At 35.1% G+C, this 16,946-nt stretch overlaps 1 protein-coding gene across 2 annotated transcripts in view; it reads left to right on the top strand.

Moving 5' to 3' along the window:
- Positions 1-16,946, top strand: part of EPS15 (epidermal growth factor receptor pathway substrate 15) — a 133,401-nt gene that overhangs the window by 47,015 nt on the left and 69,440 nt on the right. For both annotated transcript variants that reach the window (XM_008576173.1, XM_008576238.1), the window contains exons 11-12: positions 2,349-2,505; positions 6,853-6,938. In XM_008576173.1, the coding sequence (XP_008574395.1) occupies positions 2,349-2,505; positions 6,853-6,938 (243 nt within the window). The remainder of the gene's footprint in view (positions 1-2,348; positions 2,506-6,852; positions 6,939-16,946) is intronic.

Here is a 16,946-nt window from a genome sequence, read left to right as displayed (position 1 = left end):
GAGAATTATCATCTCCACTTTGTAGATGTGGAAACTAAGGCTTGGAGAAGTTAAAACATTCTGCTAAGGTCACAAGAAGAAATAACTAGAAAAGCCAGACTTCAAGGTTTATTTGACACCATAGCCCATAGTCTTTTCATCAGGCCACACTGGCTTTCAGTGAATTATACAGATCAGGATTTCAGAAAGCTGAGGTCTTTTAAAAAAAAAAAAGAATAAAACGTTTGCTGTTTCTCTTCAAGTGATTTTGTAAAGCTTTCCACATTGCTACCTTCTCCTCACGTGTGATCTCCATTTGCAGCTGTTCTTTTTGCTTTGGCTTGGTGATCCTTCTATCCTCCTACTCTTAAGAATTGCAGGAAGCAAGCCAACAGGGAAATTTTTGCTTGTTTTAGAATCAGTTCTAGTGCCACCAACGAACCAAAATTTGTTGAGATTTAGATTTCATTTTCTGTTTTTGTTTTTCCACATGAGAAGTTGTGAATGAAAGGTTTCATTTTTAACATCTTTTAATTATTTTTCTTTTTTAATTTTATCAATATAAGTGTAGTTGATTTTCACGTCCCTTTACCAATTCCTCTTTTCCTCCATCCTCCCCCCCATCAACATCATATCTGTTCACTTAACAAGGTCAAGGAATTGTGATTGTTGTGTCTTCTTCCCCCACCACCCTCCATTATTTGTTTGTATATGTATTTATTTATTTATTTATTTTTAGCTCCCACAAATAAGTGAGAATATGCGGTATTTCTCTTTCTGTGCCTGGCTTATTTCACTTAATATAATTTTCTCTAAGCCCATCCATTTTGCTGCAAATGGTAGTATTTCTTTTTCTTTTTTTTTTTTTTATAGCAGAGTAGTAGTACGTTGTGTAGATATACCACGTTTTCCTTATCCACTTATCTGATGATGGACATTTGGGCTGGTTCCAACTCTTGGCTATGGTAAATAGCACTGCAGTAAACGTGGGAGTTGGCTGTTGTAAATAGCACTGCAATAAACATGGGAGTACAGGTATCCCTTCGACATGATTTCCATTTCTCTTGGTATATACCTAGCAGTAGAATAGCTGAGTCATATGGAAGATCTATCTGTAATTGTTTCAGGAACCTGCATACCATTGTCCATAAAGGCTGCATCATTTTGTAGCCACACCAACAGTGTAGGAGGGTTCCTTTTTCTCTGCAACTTCACCAGCATTTATTATTCTCAGTCTTTTGGATATTAGCCATCCTAACTGGAGTGAGATAGTATCTCAAAGTGGTTTTGATTTGCATTTCCCTGATGCTGAGTGATGTTGAGCATTTTTTCATGTGTCTGTTGGCCATTCGTATATCTTCCTTTGAGAAATGCCTGTTCAGCTCCTTTGCCCATTTTTAATTGGGTTACTTGTTTTTTTGCTGTTAAGTTGTTTGTGTTCCTTGTATATTCTGGATATTAATCCTTTGTCAGATGTATATTTTGCAAATATTTTCTCCCACTCTGTTGGTTGTCTTTTTACTCTCTTGTTTCTTTTGCTGTGCAGAAGCTTTTTAGTTTGATATAATCCCATTTGTTTATTTTTCCTTTGGTTGCCTGTGCTTTTGGGGTTGTATTCATGAAGTCTGTACACAATCCTACTTCCTGGAGTGTTTCACCTGTGTTTTCTTTAAGGAGTTTTATTGTTTCAGGATGTATATTTATTTATTTAATCCATTTTGAGTTGATTTTGGTATATGGTGAGAGGTATGGGTCTAGTTTCATTCTCCTAAATATGAATATCCAATTTTCCCAGCACCATTTGCTGAAGAGTCAGTCTCTTCCCCAGTGTGTAGAACTTGGGTCCTTTGTCAAAGAGGCCATTCTCCCAAACTCATTCTATGAGGCAGACATCACCCTGATACTAAAACCAGACAAAGATACAACAAAAAAAGAAAACTACAGGCCAGTATCCTTGATGAATACAGATGCAAAAATCCTCAATAAAATACTAGCTAATAGAATACAGCAACACATACATAAAATTAACATCTTTTAATGTTAAAAATTGGGGTAGTAGGGTATGTTGGGATTCTTTGGCCCACCACAACTCTTATACTCTGTAGTAGTTCTGGAAATTGGTAAGAAAGCACAAAGTAAACCCAGATTAGGGTCCCTGCTGAGCACCAGGGTGGACATTCTTTTTATTGTCTTACTTGATCTACCTCTTCTAACATTCAAGTGAGTTTTGGACAAGCTGCAAGTTGATACGACTGTCTTTTTAAACTCAACTCATTATTTTTGGAAAGATACATTGTCATATTACTTTTCTTTTGGATTTTTAGAATGGTCATTGTGACATTTATATACTGTTTGCTTTATTTGTACAGGGCACTATGCGACACAAAGGACTGTGGGAAGCTTTCAAAGGATCAGTTTGCCTTGGCTTTTCACTTAATCAATCAAAAGTTAATAAAGGGCATTGATCCCCCTCACATTCTTACTCCTGAGATGATCCCACCATCAGACAGGGCCAGTTTACAAAAGGTAAGACAACTTAAAAGAAAACCTGAATGCATTAATAGAAAGGAACAAGTGCTATGTCAGATGACAGACTTGATTTGGATGGAATAGTGGAGAAAACGTATCTGGATAGGAGCAGAACAGAATACTGTTTGTGGTTTAGTTTGTGCCTATAAATATGCTCAAGTGCCTTGTATAAAATCCTGTTTACCCCACCATTCGTTACACATATGACAGTTATATTTTCTAATCTTAAAATTGGAAAAATGTGGCCTTATTTTTTCCTTCTTGGATTTGTGAATTAACTTTTATGAAGAGTATAAAAAAATGAAAGATATAAAAACTAAATTTTTGTGTTTTACTTGATGATTGATTCTTACAGAAAAAAATACAAATTTGAAAACAAAATCTAGGAGATGATTGCTTAGTATCAATTTTACATCAAAAAAGTCCCCAAGAAAACATTATGTTGAGGATAAAACTGTGTGGTTTTTGCCATAGATGACCCTTTATTCCTAAGTATACACTGGAACTTCATATCTGAACAGCCTAGAAGCAGGTTTTAGCTGCTTTTGGTTTCTGATCAGCAGTGGTAATTTTCAAAATGACATTGTTTTAGCCATGTTGTTCCTTGATTTTTCTTTCCTCATCTAGAAACACTTTCTAGTATAAGTGCATTTATACTATCTTGTCCTTTAACAGACCTTCAGAAGGACTTGCATACTGTAGTGACTATTTGCCTTTAAAAATACTTTGAATCTTTAAAATTTAAAAATGAGTACTTTGTATCTTTAAATCTCTTGTGGCCTATAAAGTAGCCATTGCTGTGATGATTCTTCAGAATTGTTTATAATAGGAGTTGTTAAATGTGTAGTATGAGGAGAGCTCTTTAAAATATCAAAAGAATATTTTGGTTTTATGTTAATTTTGTCACATAGGTTAAAAGACCTCTCACTTTAACAAACCTAATGAAAGTCAAAATTGGACTTTTTCTAAGTAAACTAAATGGAATTTACAGCCACCAGATATAGAGAGTTACTTATAGGAGTTTTTGTCCTTATTTCTAATAAAATAAATATTTGATTATCTGCTTTGCGAATTTTTGCGGGGGGGCATTTTGTGAATTTTTGGAGATTTCTTGTGATGTATGATGTGGGTTCCCTAAGTTGAGAAGAAGGCAGAAAATGATGCCACACAGAAAGATAAAGGTTACTTCATTTGTATTAATGCCTTCTTGCTATATAACTGTATCTCAGTTGTAGGATACTGTGTCGTTTCATCCTTTCTTTCACTATGTAGGTTGGTTTTTTTTATTTTTCTCATTTTATAATTGACTGAGTCTCCTACCAACACAAATTACCAATATGACAGAAATTTCTGAGGCAAATTATGTTTGTTCATTGAAGTCTCTAATGTTAGTAGCCACTTGCATCTAGTTGTATCTGGTATGCGGTTTTTATTTAGTAGATTTGCCTGAAGTCCTTTCAATAGAGCAGATACCTTTGTCTATTTAGTCAGATGTCAGTGTTATTCATTGCAGTGGGATTTTATTAACTGTTGTCTTATCTATTAACAAAATTTTAAACTTAAAAATTAAAATTTGCATTGTTTTATCTTTCAAGTAATCTCTTGATAATCTGATTTTTTTTTTTAAATTTAGTACTGCATTTTTTGCAGCTTTGACTAATCCTTTTTTGAATGTTGCTTTCCTTTCTGTGTTTTTTCTAGTTTGGACTGTTTTTTCCATTCTGCAGCACTCTGCTTTTCGCCTTTCTTGTACTGTCAGTTTCTTAACTCTACTCTCTCTCAAGGTTAGAGCTTTATTTTATGCCTTTTTTAGCATTATGGTTTTTGGTTTATGAGATACATTTTGAAATTAGAGGTTTTTAATTCAGCAAAGTTGATGCAGAGAAAATACCTAAACAGCATGCTTTTGTCACATGTCACTTGGTCCTTGTGTTCATTTTAGCGTGCCTTCTCTGGGCTCTGACCCACTTAAAATCACCAAAGTGGGATTTTTGTGTAATGTACAAAACAGGGTTAGCAAAAATACTTTAAAAGAAGGGGACATACTGTATTTTTCTTTGTATATCCTTCATATACCAGATGTAATGTTAGCTGAACTTTTTCCATGCTTTCTGGTTGCGTGCCATTTTAGAATCATCTGGGCTATCACCTTCTAACTTGTTTGAGGCTAAACTAATTTGTCTCACTCTGTCTTCTTATTGGATGATATTTTTAATAGCAAAAGACTGTCAAATGTGAGTCATTTCTTTTGAGTTAGAGTGACAGAAGAGGTATGGAAGTCATGAGTTTCTTATACTGCACCTCTGATAGCAAAATTTCTCAGTAGCATTTACATGGTGAAAGTGAGACCACGTGCTAATTTTTCACTTTTTTTCACCTGTCTAGCTGTGTGTCCGTGCTTAGCTCATAGGTCAAGTTTAAACAGAGTTAAAATCCTAGTGAATAACTGTCACATTCAGAAAACCATTTTAAAATTTCTAATTTAATTTAGCATTGATAAGGACTGTGTATCGGTGGAGCAAAAAATAGTTGAGTTATATTTGACACAAATCTGTAATTAGTATAATATTGCAAATAGCATTAATTGATGAGTTTAGGTATTGGTAGTCAAAACAAAACAAGTCAATATTAAAAATGCAGAGTTTGGGTATTGATAGTCAAAACAAAACAGATTAGTACTAAAAATGCAGTGAGGCATAAAGAAATACAGAAAGAAATATTTGCCATGTTTAATTGATGTACCTGTTTATTAAGTTTATTTTTAGAGAGTAATGGTTTTATTTACCTAAGTGATTTAATATGCAAATACACAAAGAGGCTTATGTGAAAGAGCACTTGAATTTGAATTTAATCAGAATACTTGATCAAACTACCTATTAGCTGGGTTCAACTTTGAGCAAGTCATTTAATCTGTTTCCTCAGCTTTAAAATGGGGTTAATAATAGTAACTGCCCTACCTACAACTCACTTTTCAAATTAGTTTTGAGAATTGACTAATGGATTCAAAAGTACTTAGTAAATTGTGCATGATCATATAAATGTGAGGAGATGGGATATTGTAAGCTTTTATGTTTCTTCTGTTGTGTGAGCTGGTGACTTATATTAAGTTCATAACAGCATAAGTACTAATACTCAGTTTTATGTTCACTAAAAGTACTTAGTAAATTGTGCATGATCATATAAATGTGAGGAGATGGGATATTGTAAGCTTTTATGTTTCTTCTGTTGTGTTAGCTGGTGACTTATATTAAGTTCATAACAGCATAAGTACTAATACTCAGTTTTATGTTCACTGCAAATAATGTCATCAATATATCTTAGTTTTTATGTGTTTAGTTTTAACATTTCCAGATGTTGATTTTTCTGTTATTTGTCAGTCGGGTTGTAGCACTGGTCAAGCGTTTGAAGGAGCAGTTATGTTTTTGCCTTGACTTCAACCAGTTATATAGGGCATCAACAATGGTTCACAAAGGAGATTGAGCCAAGGTGGAAGTAACTCATTGGGAGGCATACATCTTTTAAGAGCATATTCTGTTGAAGAGTTAATTGTAACAGGAACTTAAGTTTATAAAATATTATAAAGCTTATAGAGTGACTTCATATACATTATTTTGTTTAATTTGTAAAGTGGGTAGGGCAGACATTATTTCCCTATTTTACAGGTGAAGATTATACAGCTAGTAAAATAGCAGAGCCCAGAATAAACACAGCTAGATTTTCTAATTATAAGTACCATTCAGAGAATATTTTTTGGTATCTTCATTATTAGAAGAAAACCATTTGTAAAGGATGTCATATATGAAGACAGTCTCATATATGGTGATATTAATAATTACTATGGAACATGCCTGAGCAGTTGGTTTTATTTTAAATAGACACTAAAAATATTTAACAAAAGTAAATATTTGTTGAATTGAATAAAATCAAACACGATTATAATTGTGAGATTCAACTTTGTGCCAGGTGATACAAATGCAAATAAATCACCATCCTTCTCCCCAAGAAATTTGCATTTCAGTGGGGGAATTAGTTTATATATCTGATCTGTGTTTTATGCAAGGTTCTGGATAGGCTAGGATCAAGTGACAAAGACATTGGGATCTGAGGTGGGGGTGCATATTATAAAATAACAGCTTTTGGAGAATTTAAGGGAAATGTCTTAGTATATAACTAAGTATATAATTATATAATTGCACTATATATGGTTTTCTTAATTAAAAAGTGTAATACAGTGAAGTATGCAATACCTTGAATGCATGTAGAGCTTTTAACTTTTTTAGTGCTTTGCTGTATATTACATAATTTTATAGTAATAATGTATAATTGTGAACTTTTTGTTTTTAGACCATCATAGGATCAAGTCCTGTTGCAGATTTCTCTGCTATTAAGGAACTAGATACCCTTAACAATGAAATAGTTGACCTACAGAGGTATGTAAAGTAAAATTACAGCTGACTTCATGAACAACACACCCACTCACACATACACACCCTTCTGTTTCTAATATATATTTTGGTAAATGCTACTTTATTTGGTTGAAGTATACCATAGTTCTACCTGAATGGAGTAACTGTGCCTTATTTCATCAGATATAAGTGGACTTTTAATTGCAAGATATGCTATTTTCTTATACATTGAAAAGAAGACAAATCACTGCCAAATAAACAACAGTATGCTATTAATTTTAAGATACAATTTGATTTCAGATAGTGAAAAATAGAAAAAAAGTATGTCTTTGAATGAATGAAATATAGTTTTTCTCCAACTTTAGGTATTTGAATAACTTATAAGGAAAACATTATTATTTAATACATTTGATGGAAGGAGTGTTAAATATAGACACCGAGCCAAGAGCTTTCATAATTCTTATTTGGTCCTCACAAAAACCTTGTGACTTCAGATAGGTGGTGGTGGTCCTATTTTACAGGCAAGGAAGTTAAGGTGCTTAGATTATTTTGCCCAAAGTCGTGCAAACTTAGCAGCTGTAAAGCCAATACCCTGATCCCGAGACTACTTAATTCTAAGTTGAATCTTCTTTCTTAAAAGGTACAGTGTAGGATAGACTGAAATTCAATTAAATTTGAATCTGAGTACAACAGGTATGATTGATATTTCCTTAATTCCTTTGTTCCCTGGAAACTTCAGGGTAATACTCATTGTAAAAATGACTACCTAAAATTACTTTTTAAAAGGTGAGACCTTTTAAATATCACTTTTTTGTGATATTTAAAAAAACTTCACAAATTTGAACCCATGGGAGAGCATGATGCTGATAACACCAAGGTCAAGTATTTGGATTCCTGTACTGGCCAGCTGCCAAAAAATAAATGAATAAATATCACTTTGTATTTACTCCAGCCTTTTTTGAACCTTTACTATACTTTGAAGCAGATAATGGCAGATACTGTATTTTATTGATGGTACTGAAACATAAAGGGATTAAATGACTTATCTAGTTTATACAGCAAGAACTTGGCAATGATCTTACTTTATCTGTGAGACTGCATTGAGATTGCTGTAGATAAACTTTGTTGTTAGAACTTTTTTGGTTGCAAGGGGTAATACCCAAACTAATTTAAATGAGAATGAATTTGACTTGTGAAACTAAAACCTTTTAGAGGTAGGGATGGCTTAAGGCATAGTTTGATATTCAGGCTGAAATGATATAATCAGTTCTGTTGCTCTCTCCATTTCTTCTATCTGCGTCACCTAGGTTGGTTCCATTCTCCCATGAGAATGGAACAGACTTTTCTCCCATGTTGGCAAAAGGGCTAAAACACATCTAGGCTCTTGTCCTTACAATTTAAAATTCTGTGGAGAGTGCCTTTCTTCTGGCAGTTCCTGGGAAAGTCCTGAGATTCAACCTGATTGGATTGGCTTAGGGCTGTGCCCACCCCTGAACCAGTCAGTGGCCAGGGATTTATAGGTTATTGAATTGTTGTAAACACTGTCCCCGGGGACGAGGAGCAGGTGGTTTGCCATCAAGATCCAGATGGAGGAGAGAGCATCCCTGAATGAAAATTGGAGACTGTTGCCAGAAGGAGGAATGAATCCTGGGAGACAAATGTCTACTTCAGGCAGTATAGCTTTAAATCTACAGTAATTTCTTTTTTTTTTTTTTTTTCCTTTTTTTTCTTTTTTACTGACCGGTAATGGGATCGCAACCCTCGGTGTCACGCCCGCACCGTGCTCAGCCAGTGAGCGGGAACTGGTCTCCACATGGGATCCGAACCCTCGGCGGGAGCACCGCCACGCTTCCAAGCAGCGCACTCTCCAGTGCGCCACCAGGCTGGCCCGAAATCTACAGTAATTTCAATCATCAACCTTATTATCATCTACCTCTTTGAACAATATGAGTTGACATTTTGTAAATTTAGTCTGGCACCTTTGGGCTGGCCCGAAATCTACAGTAATTTCAATCATCAACCTCATTATCATCTACCTCTTTGAACAATATGAGTTGACATTTTGTAAATTTAGTCTGGCACCTTTTAAAATGTCATTGTTTAGTTTCAAACATATCTGCTTTGTGCTAAATTCTACCAAGTTCTTAATTCCTGTTCAAAAATTTGTCTTTTAGGGCCGGCCCCATAGCTCACTTGGGAGAGTGCGGCGCTGGTAGCACCGAGGCCCTGGGTTCGGGTTCGGATCGTATATAGGGATGGCCAGTGCGCTCACTGGCTGAGCGTGGTGCAGACCACACTGTGCCGAGGGTTGCGATCCTCTTACTGGTCAGAAAAAAAAAAAAATTGTCTTTTACATAAAGCCTTCAGTATTGGAATCCTAGAAAGTAAACAAAACTCCTTGAAGGTCATATAGTCCAGTTTCTTCCTTACTCGTGGGAGCAATTTCAAATCCAAAGTCACACATCAAGTTAGAGACAGTGCTGGCACCAAAAACAGGTTTTATTGTAAGTTCGGTGTTCTTTCTATTATACAACTCTCCCCCTTATTAAGATTTTTAAATTTTTGGCTTTGGTTTGAAATAGAAGTAAGCATTTGATTACTGAGTCTATAATGGTATTTAGACTTTTCATTTTCATATGCTTTATAAATGGTCCATAAACGTTTTTGTTTGCCTTACGTATGTAATAAACATTTTATAGTAGCTAGATTTGAAAATACTTGTCTTCTGTGCCATAATGAGACTCATTTATCTATACTAAAATTATGATTGTTAAAATTCACTTTTGTAAGTGGTGGTATTAGGTATTAGGTCACTATTACCGAGTCTTTAAAGTATTACATTAAAACCTTTGCTTTCATTATTGTAAATAACAATTTTTTCTTTGTAAAGTGTACCCTTCAGCCTTTAAATCTTTTATTAATATTTCAGAATGTGATGCCTATTACTACAAACCAGGAAAAAAGAACTTAAACATATTTTGTTTGTGGCTTTTACTAAATTGTTATGACAAAAGATTAACTCCTGCTTTGTTGGTTTTGAGAAAAGATATTTAATTTTAGTCCAGGGATCAAACCTGCAAATGAACAACATACATAATGTGGAATTGTAATGAGTTGTAATTAATATGGTGCTTTACAGTGCTTTACAGTACTTATTTTCCCCCTTGATGATGGTTATAATACATATTCACTGTAAAAATTTGGAAAATATGGAAAAGCATAATGAAAAGAGGAATATGTTTCCTAGAATAATAATTTGTTTTGAGCATAGCAAACCAGTGGAAATATTGAAAGCTGTCTATAAACTTGGGAGTTAGTTTGGTAAAGCATGTTCTTTTTTTTTGGTCAGAAAATAGAATGTCATTTTCATCTCTAGTTCATCAAATTGCTTCTAGTAGAAAATATAAGACAATAAGAGCTTGTGGCAGAATATCTCTTGGCATTTTTTTCTCTTAATATTTTATGTGATTCCTTCAATATTTGCTGTTAATCTAGTGATTTATGTCACTTAGATTAAATTAGTATGATATTTTTAATTTAAAGAAGGAAAAGCAATAGTTGTAATACTCATTAAATATCTGGATCTCTCACCTGAGCTCAAGATCTATGTTTTTCATCACTTAGTGGTCTTTTCTTCTGAAGGTCCTGTAGGACATGATTTCCTAGTCTCCTCCGGATGTCTATTCTGTATCTCTGTTTCTCAGTGACATCACCATTCATCTAGTCACTTAAACTAGAAACCTGAGGTTTTTCTTATTCTTATCTTTATTTTTTGATCTTTGAAATATCTCTTAAATTCATTCATATCTTCCCATCTCCTTTGCCTGACCAACTCCTTCTCTTTCTTCAAATCTCACCTTATATATCATTTCCTCTGGGAGAGGAAGCCTTCCTTGACTCTGTCTTCCAGCCCTCATACTCTCCCAAGTCTTAAGAGGCTGTTGTATATAGTTTTTATATTTACAACTGTCATAGCACTTACCATACTTTATTATAATTGTCTATTTTTGGATCTCCTACTAGACTACGTGCTTCTTTGCTGTAGGGACTACTTGCTTATTCACTGTTATATCCCTAGTGCTTAGCTTATAATATATGAGAAAATAATTCATTTAATATTGTTGATATCTGTCTTCTCCATTCTACTGTTTCTTAATTTCAGCCTTTATCTTTTATCTGGATCATTGCTGTAACTTCCTAATTAGCTCCCTGCTTTGAGCCTTTCCTTCTTTTCTTTGGATCATCTTATCAGCCGATATAAAAATACAACTCAGATCTTTCAGTGACTCCCCATCCCTGACTGGATCCAGTTCACTTGTCTGAGAGTGCTGTAAAGTTTCTTTTGTCATGACATTCCCTTGGCATCCTGACCATTCTTCTGTCTTAGCCACCTTCCACAGTACAGCAGAATTATCCTCCCCATTGACATTGTAAAGTTTATTGAGAACAGACACTGGGTGTTTGCTCTTTGTACTCTTAGTGCTCAACAGAGTGCTCTAACCTACGATTTCAGCTTCATCCCTTTTCTCCAGCCATATGTTGCGTAGGTTTATTACATCTTACTTCAACATGCTACCACTTTTATTCTTCTGTCCCTCTGATCCTGCTGTTCCCTTTGTCTGGAGCACACCTTTTGCATTGTAAACTTTTACTTAATGCTTGAAGGCACAGCTTAAATATCATCTCTTCTGTCAAACTTTCCTTGAAATCTTCAGATTGCTAGTTGCTCTTTCCTCTACTTCCAGAGTTTATTCTTTTATTATAATACTTGCCATCATTTAATGTAGTACTGTAATTTATGTTTCTTTTTTAGTAAATTTTGAACTCCTTAAGGGCAAGAGCTATGTCTTATTTACTTTGATAGATCTAGAAATTAACACACACAGTACCTGACACCATAGAATCAATATAGGTTAGCTGGTTGAATGAACGAACCAAAGTATGTTATAAATATTCGAATTTTTCTGGTAAAGGGACACAAAAATCAACTATGATATATATTGATAAATTAAAATAATAGCAAAAATATATATATATTAGAATTTTTCCAGACTGAATTCCTACAAGGTTTATGGCAGAGTAGAGGCCATATATTAAAAGCTGAAATAAGGCAAAAGATCTTCTGCATAACGGCTTATTTTGAAAACTTTAGAAAAGGATTTTATATATGAAAGGTTTTTTAATACTCACAGGGACATTTAGGGTAATAACAGGCCAATTTCTCATTTTTTGCAGACGTGGGTTTTTTCCCTCAATTTCTAAAATTGTGGTAAAATACATATAAAATTTATCAACTTAACCATTTTAAGGTGTACAATTCAGTGGTATTAAATATATTCACAAAGTTGTGCAACCATCACCATAATCCATCTTCAAAACGCTTTTCATCTTTTAAAACTGAAACGTTGTACCTGTTAAACAATAACTCCCCATTCTCCCCTGTCCCCCAGCCCCTAGCAATCACCATTGTCCTTTCTGTCTCTATGATTTTGACCTCTTGTAAGTAGAATCACACAGTATTTGTCTTTTCGTGACTGGCTCATTTAACTTATTGTAATGTCCTCAAGTTCATCCACATTATGGCATATGTCAGAGGTTCCTTCCTTTTTAAGGCTAATATTCTATTGAATGTATATACCACATTTTGCTTATGTGTTCATCTGTCGATGGACTTGGACTCTTGGGTTGCTTCCATGTTTTAGCTATTGTGAATAATGCTGCTATGAATGTGGATGTACAATTACCTCCTTGAGACCCTGCATTCTTTTGAGTATATATGAAGAAATAGAATTACCAAATCATGGTAATCACAGACCTGTTTTTGTGTCAGGGATTTCCTTTGCGAATCTGATGAAGGCTGTTAGTCCCTGCCCCTAGAAAAAAAGACAAGTTATATCTTTGTGCACTATTTTGTATTTACTTTAGGAGTTTCCAGACCCTTAAAAACTATCTATGAACCCATTTTTAAGAACCCTTACTCTGAAGTAAAATGCCTCAGATAGAGAAGTCTTGGCAGTGGAAAAGGCAAAACATATTAAGAGATTGCTTTAGTCACTTGGATAGTGTGGAGGTGGTGAGTTATGCTGAGGCAGGAGTTGATATTTTGTCATCTACTGGCTTCTACTTCCTTCCCGTCTCTGTCCTTTTAGCAAAAACATCAGGAAGTAAAAGCCACATCCTGTCAGGCCTGTTCGTTATCCTGGTCTTGGGCCAGGATAGATAATTACAATAATAGTTATCAGGCATTGGTTATGTCTGCTTTATATAGATTCTCATGTTAAATTCTTGCAGCATCCCTGATGTAATTTTATCCTGATTTTTCAGATGAGGAATGAACAAGTCTTCATTTCCAAGAAGGTTTCCACATCCCTGAAGGGTAAGTAATTTTATCCTGATTTTTCAGATGAGGAATGAACAAGTCTTCATTTCCAAGAAGGTTTCCCTGATATCTACCTCAGCTCAGAGAGCACTGTTCCCTTCTCTCAGAGCACTTACAATACTGAATTATATTTCTTTCACCAGTAGACTTTGAAGTGTCTGTGGTGGCACAGATCATCTCTTATTTCTAATGACGCAATATAGTGTAGTATTTCAGAGCATGGGCTTTTTAAAAACAGATTGCCAGATTGCTGACATGACTTGGACAAATATACTTAATTATCTACATCAATTTCTTCATCTGTAAAATGGAAATACAAATAATACCATGTAAAATGCTTAACACAGTTCTTGGAACATGGTAGACTCTCAGTACATTTTAGTACATTTAGTCATCATCGTCGTCATCCTCTTCCTCTTCATCATCATTATCATCCCCATTCCTAGCTCAGCACTTAGGGCATAGGACTTACTGAATACTTGCTTAATAAGTATTGGCTAGAGTAGCTGAATGAACTCTTTCTCTAGTTGAAAAGAGACTGAAGTATGTAACCAGGTAGCCAGATTCTATATTACTGAATATATAGGCCTTTACCTCAATCATATTTAAGAACTGACCTAAAAAAATTTTTTTAGGAAATCTTAGCATGTGATTTGAATTTTTAAAAAATTTATATTCTCGGGCCGAGCCCGTGGCGCACTTGGGAGAGCGCGGCGCTGGGAGCGCAACAGCGCTCCTGCCGCGGGTTCGGATCCTATATAGGGATGGCTGGTGCACTCACTGGCTGAGCGTTTTTTATTTATTTATTTATTTATTTATTTTTTTGTCTTTTTGTCTTTTATCCGTGTCCGGCAACGGATCGCAACCCTCAGTGTTACCCCCGTACCGGACCGGGGACCGGGCCAAAAAAAAAAAAAATTTATATTCTCAGTTTAGTCTGTTTCAAATACCTTTAGAAACTATGATGTCTGGAGAGTTCATTTCTTGTACTAATGAATCTGGAGCTCTTTTGCTTCTGTGATCCAACCTGATCTGTTTCTGACCCTGTAAAGACCTGTGGCACTGACACTAGAAGTTCTCAACTGTGACTACCTCAAGATCGACATTACTGATTAAACAATTGAAGCTCTACGTTGTAGTGTGTATTTGCTTGGTAATAAAGAGGTAGCCTAATTCATTTTCACATCAAATGTATGGATCACCCTTAAAACATCTGTTTAGAGAGACTCCCCTTATTTGAAAACCTCCTTGCTGAAGTTTGAATCTGTGGTAATACAGTAGTCACTAGTCATATGTGGCTACTGTGCGCTTGAAATATGGCTAGTCTGAATTAGGATGTGCTGTTAGAATAAAATATACTAAATTTCAAAGACTTAGTTTGAAAAAATATAAATTATTATTCAGTATTTTTTATATTTATTAAATGTTGAAATGTTAATATTTTGGATATATTGAGCTACATAAAATTTATTAAAATAAATTTCACTTGTTTTTACTTTTTAATGTGAGGCTATTAGATTACTAAATTACATTTGTGGCTTGCGTTTTATTTCTGTGGGACTTGCTTTGGTCTGAATCAATTATATTCTTTAAAAATTACATTTCATTTGCTTGCAGTATTTTTTGGCTCTGGTAGCTTATTAAGGGATACTTAGTTCTTTTAACAGAGCAATGATTTTTAAGATGTATTACAGTCTGTCTTTGGGAAACAAAAATATCTACCAAGAAATTTCAGCTCCTGGAGGATTTAAGAGTCACAGTCTATCCTGACATTTTGGAGTCCTAACTGCCATCACTTTGGATGTTTTATTACAAATTTCAAAAAGCCAGTAAATGTTGTGCTTTTCTACTAGTAAATGATATAATGGTAATAATAATAATTGCTGAAATTTATTGTGTGCCAGGCATTGTCTTTCTAGATATAATAGAAATTAATCCTGCCCATCAACTTTATTATCCCTATTTTATAATTGAGAAAATTAAGGCTTTAGTTTTATATTTCTTCTCTTTCGCTTTTTTTTCATCTTTCTCCTGCTGGATGAGTAGAATAAATGAATTATTTTGGGTTTGTAAAATAAACTTTTATTTCTCCTTTGAAAAGTGACCATCTAATTTTGGGTCCTGCCACTAAGAGGGTAGTGCTTTGGTCATATAAGGCATACCCCTAAATTTTTTTTTTTTTAAATTCCAGTTAGGCTCTCTTTTCAATAATTTATCCCCATGAATATATTCTCTGATTTATTTTTAAAAAATAAAACTCATTAAAACAGCCAGCTTCTCAGAACTAAGTGAATTCCCATAGTACCATATGCACTTAAACTTTTACAGCTATTACCTTAAAAATTTATAATTAGTGCCTGTTTGTTTTCACCAGCAAGCTATAAGTAGGGGCTTGACTTTAATTTGTTTGGTAAATAGTAAATATTCAGTAAATATTTGTTGAAAGAATGAAATGATACATAGTCATATAGAGAATATATAATTAAGGTAACTTTTTAAAAAAATTAAAAACTGGTTAAAAATCAGTGTCTCTGTCCTCAAATTTTACCTTTTTTATCTACGCACTGTGAGTTCTTAGAATGAAAGGCTGTCCAACTTTCAGACAGAGTTAAAAGCCAAGACTTGATCATCAGCTGTCTATAGTAGTTGTTACTGTAATCTAGCTCAAGGCTTCTTTTTTTTTTTTTTTTTGTGACCGGTAAGGGGATCACAACCCTTGGTGTGGTGTCGCCCGCTCCGCACTCAGCCAGTGAGCGCACCGGCCATCCCTATATAGGATCTGAACCCGCGGCCTCAGTGCTCCCAGCACCGCTGCACTCCCAGTGCTGCACTCTCCTGAGTGAGCCACCAAGTTGGCCCTCAAGGCTTCTGATAGTTCCCAAGATATGGCCATCCCTATATAGGATCTGAACCCGCGGCCTCAGTGCTCCCAGCACCGCTGCACTCCCAGCGCTGCACTCTCCTGAGTGAGCCACCAAGTTGGCCCTCAAGGCTTCTGATAGTTCCCAAGATAAGCAATCAGGGTGTTCTTTTGTTTTTCTAGCAATTGTCATCAGCTTTCAGAGCAATAGGAGCCTCTGCTTCCTCTCTTTCCTCACAAGCCAGTAGAGAAAGAAGAGCTGTGTTGCTTAATAATGCCATTCAGAGTTCTGGGCCGGCCTGTGGCTCACTCGGTAGAGTGCGGTGCTGATAAAACCAAGGCCACGGGTTCGGATCCCATATAGGGATGGCCGGTTCACTCACTGGCTGAGCGTGGTGCTGACAACACCAAGTCGAGGGTTAAGATCCCCTTACCGGTCATCTTTAAAAAAAAAAAAAAAAAAAGCATGGCTCAGAAACCTCTAAGGACTCACTATTTCCTGTATACTAAAAGTAAACACATCTAGCTAATCCTGAAGTTCTTTTATAATCTTACCCTGATCTACCATTCCAGCTTCGTTTATCACACATGACCATCCATCCCAGATAAATGTCTTTCAAAAACATTCTCATCTCTGTACTTTCTTTTTTCTTTTTTATTAATTTTCGTTGTGGTAAAATATATATAATGGGGCTGACCAGTTAGCTCAGTTGGTTAGAAAGTGGTGTTGTAACACCAAGGTCAAGGGTTTGGATCCCTGTACTGGCCAGCCATTCAGAAAAAAAAAAAAAAA

The sequence above is a fragment of the Galeopterus variegatus genome, unplaced genomic scaffold (assembly GCF_000696425.1).
Source record: "Galeopterus variegatus unplaced genomic scaffold, G_variegatus-3.0.2 Scaffold6, whole genome shotgun sequence".
Lineage (NCBI taxonomy): Eukaryota > Metazoa > Chordata > Mammalia > Dermoptera > Cynocephalidae > Galeopterus > Galeopterus variegatus.
The sequence above is the reverse complement of the archived record's forward strand: the minus strand, read 5'-3'. Positions and strand labels throughout refer to the sequence as shown.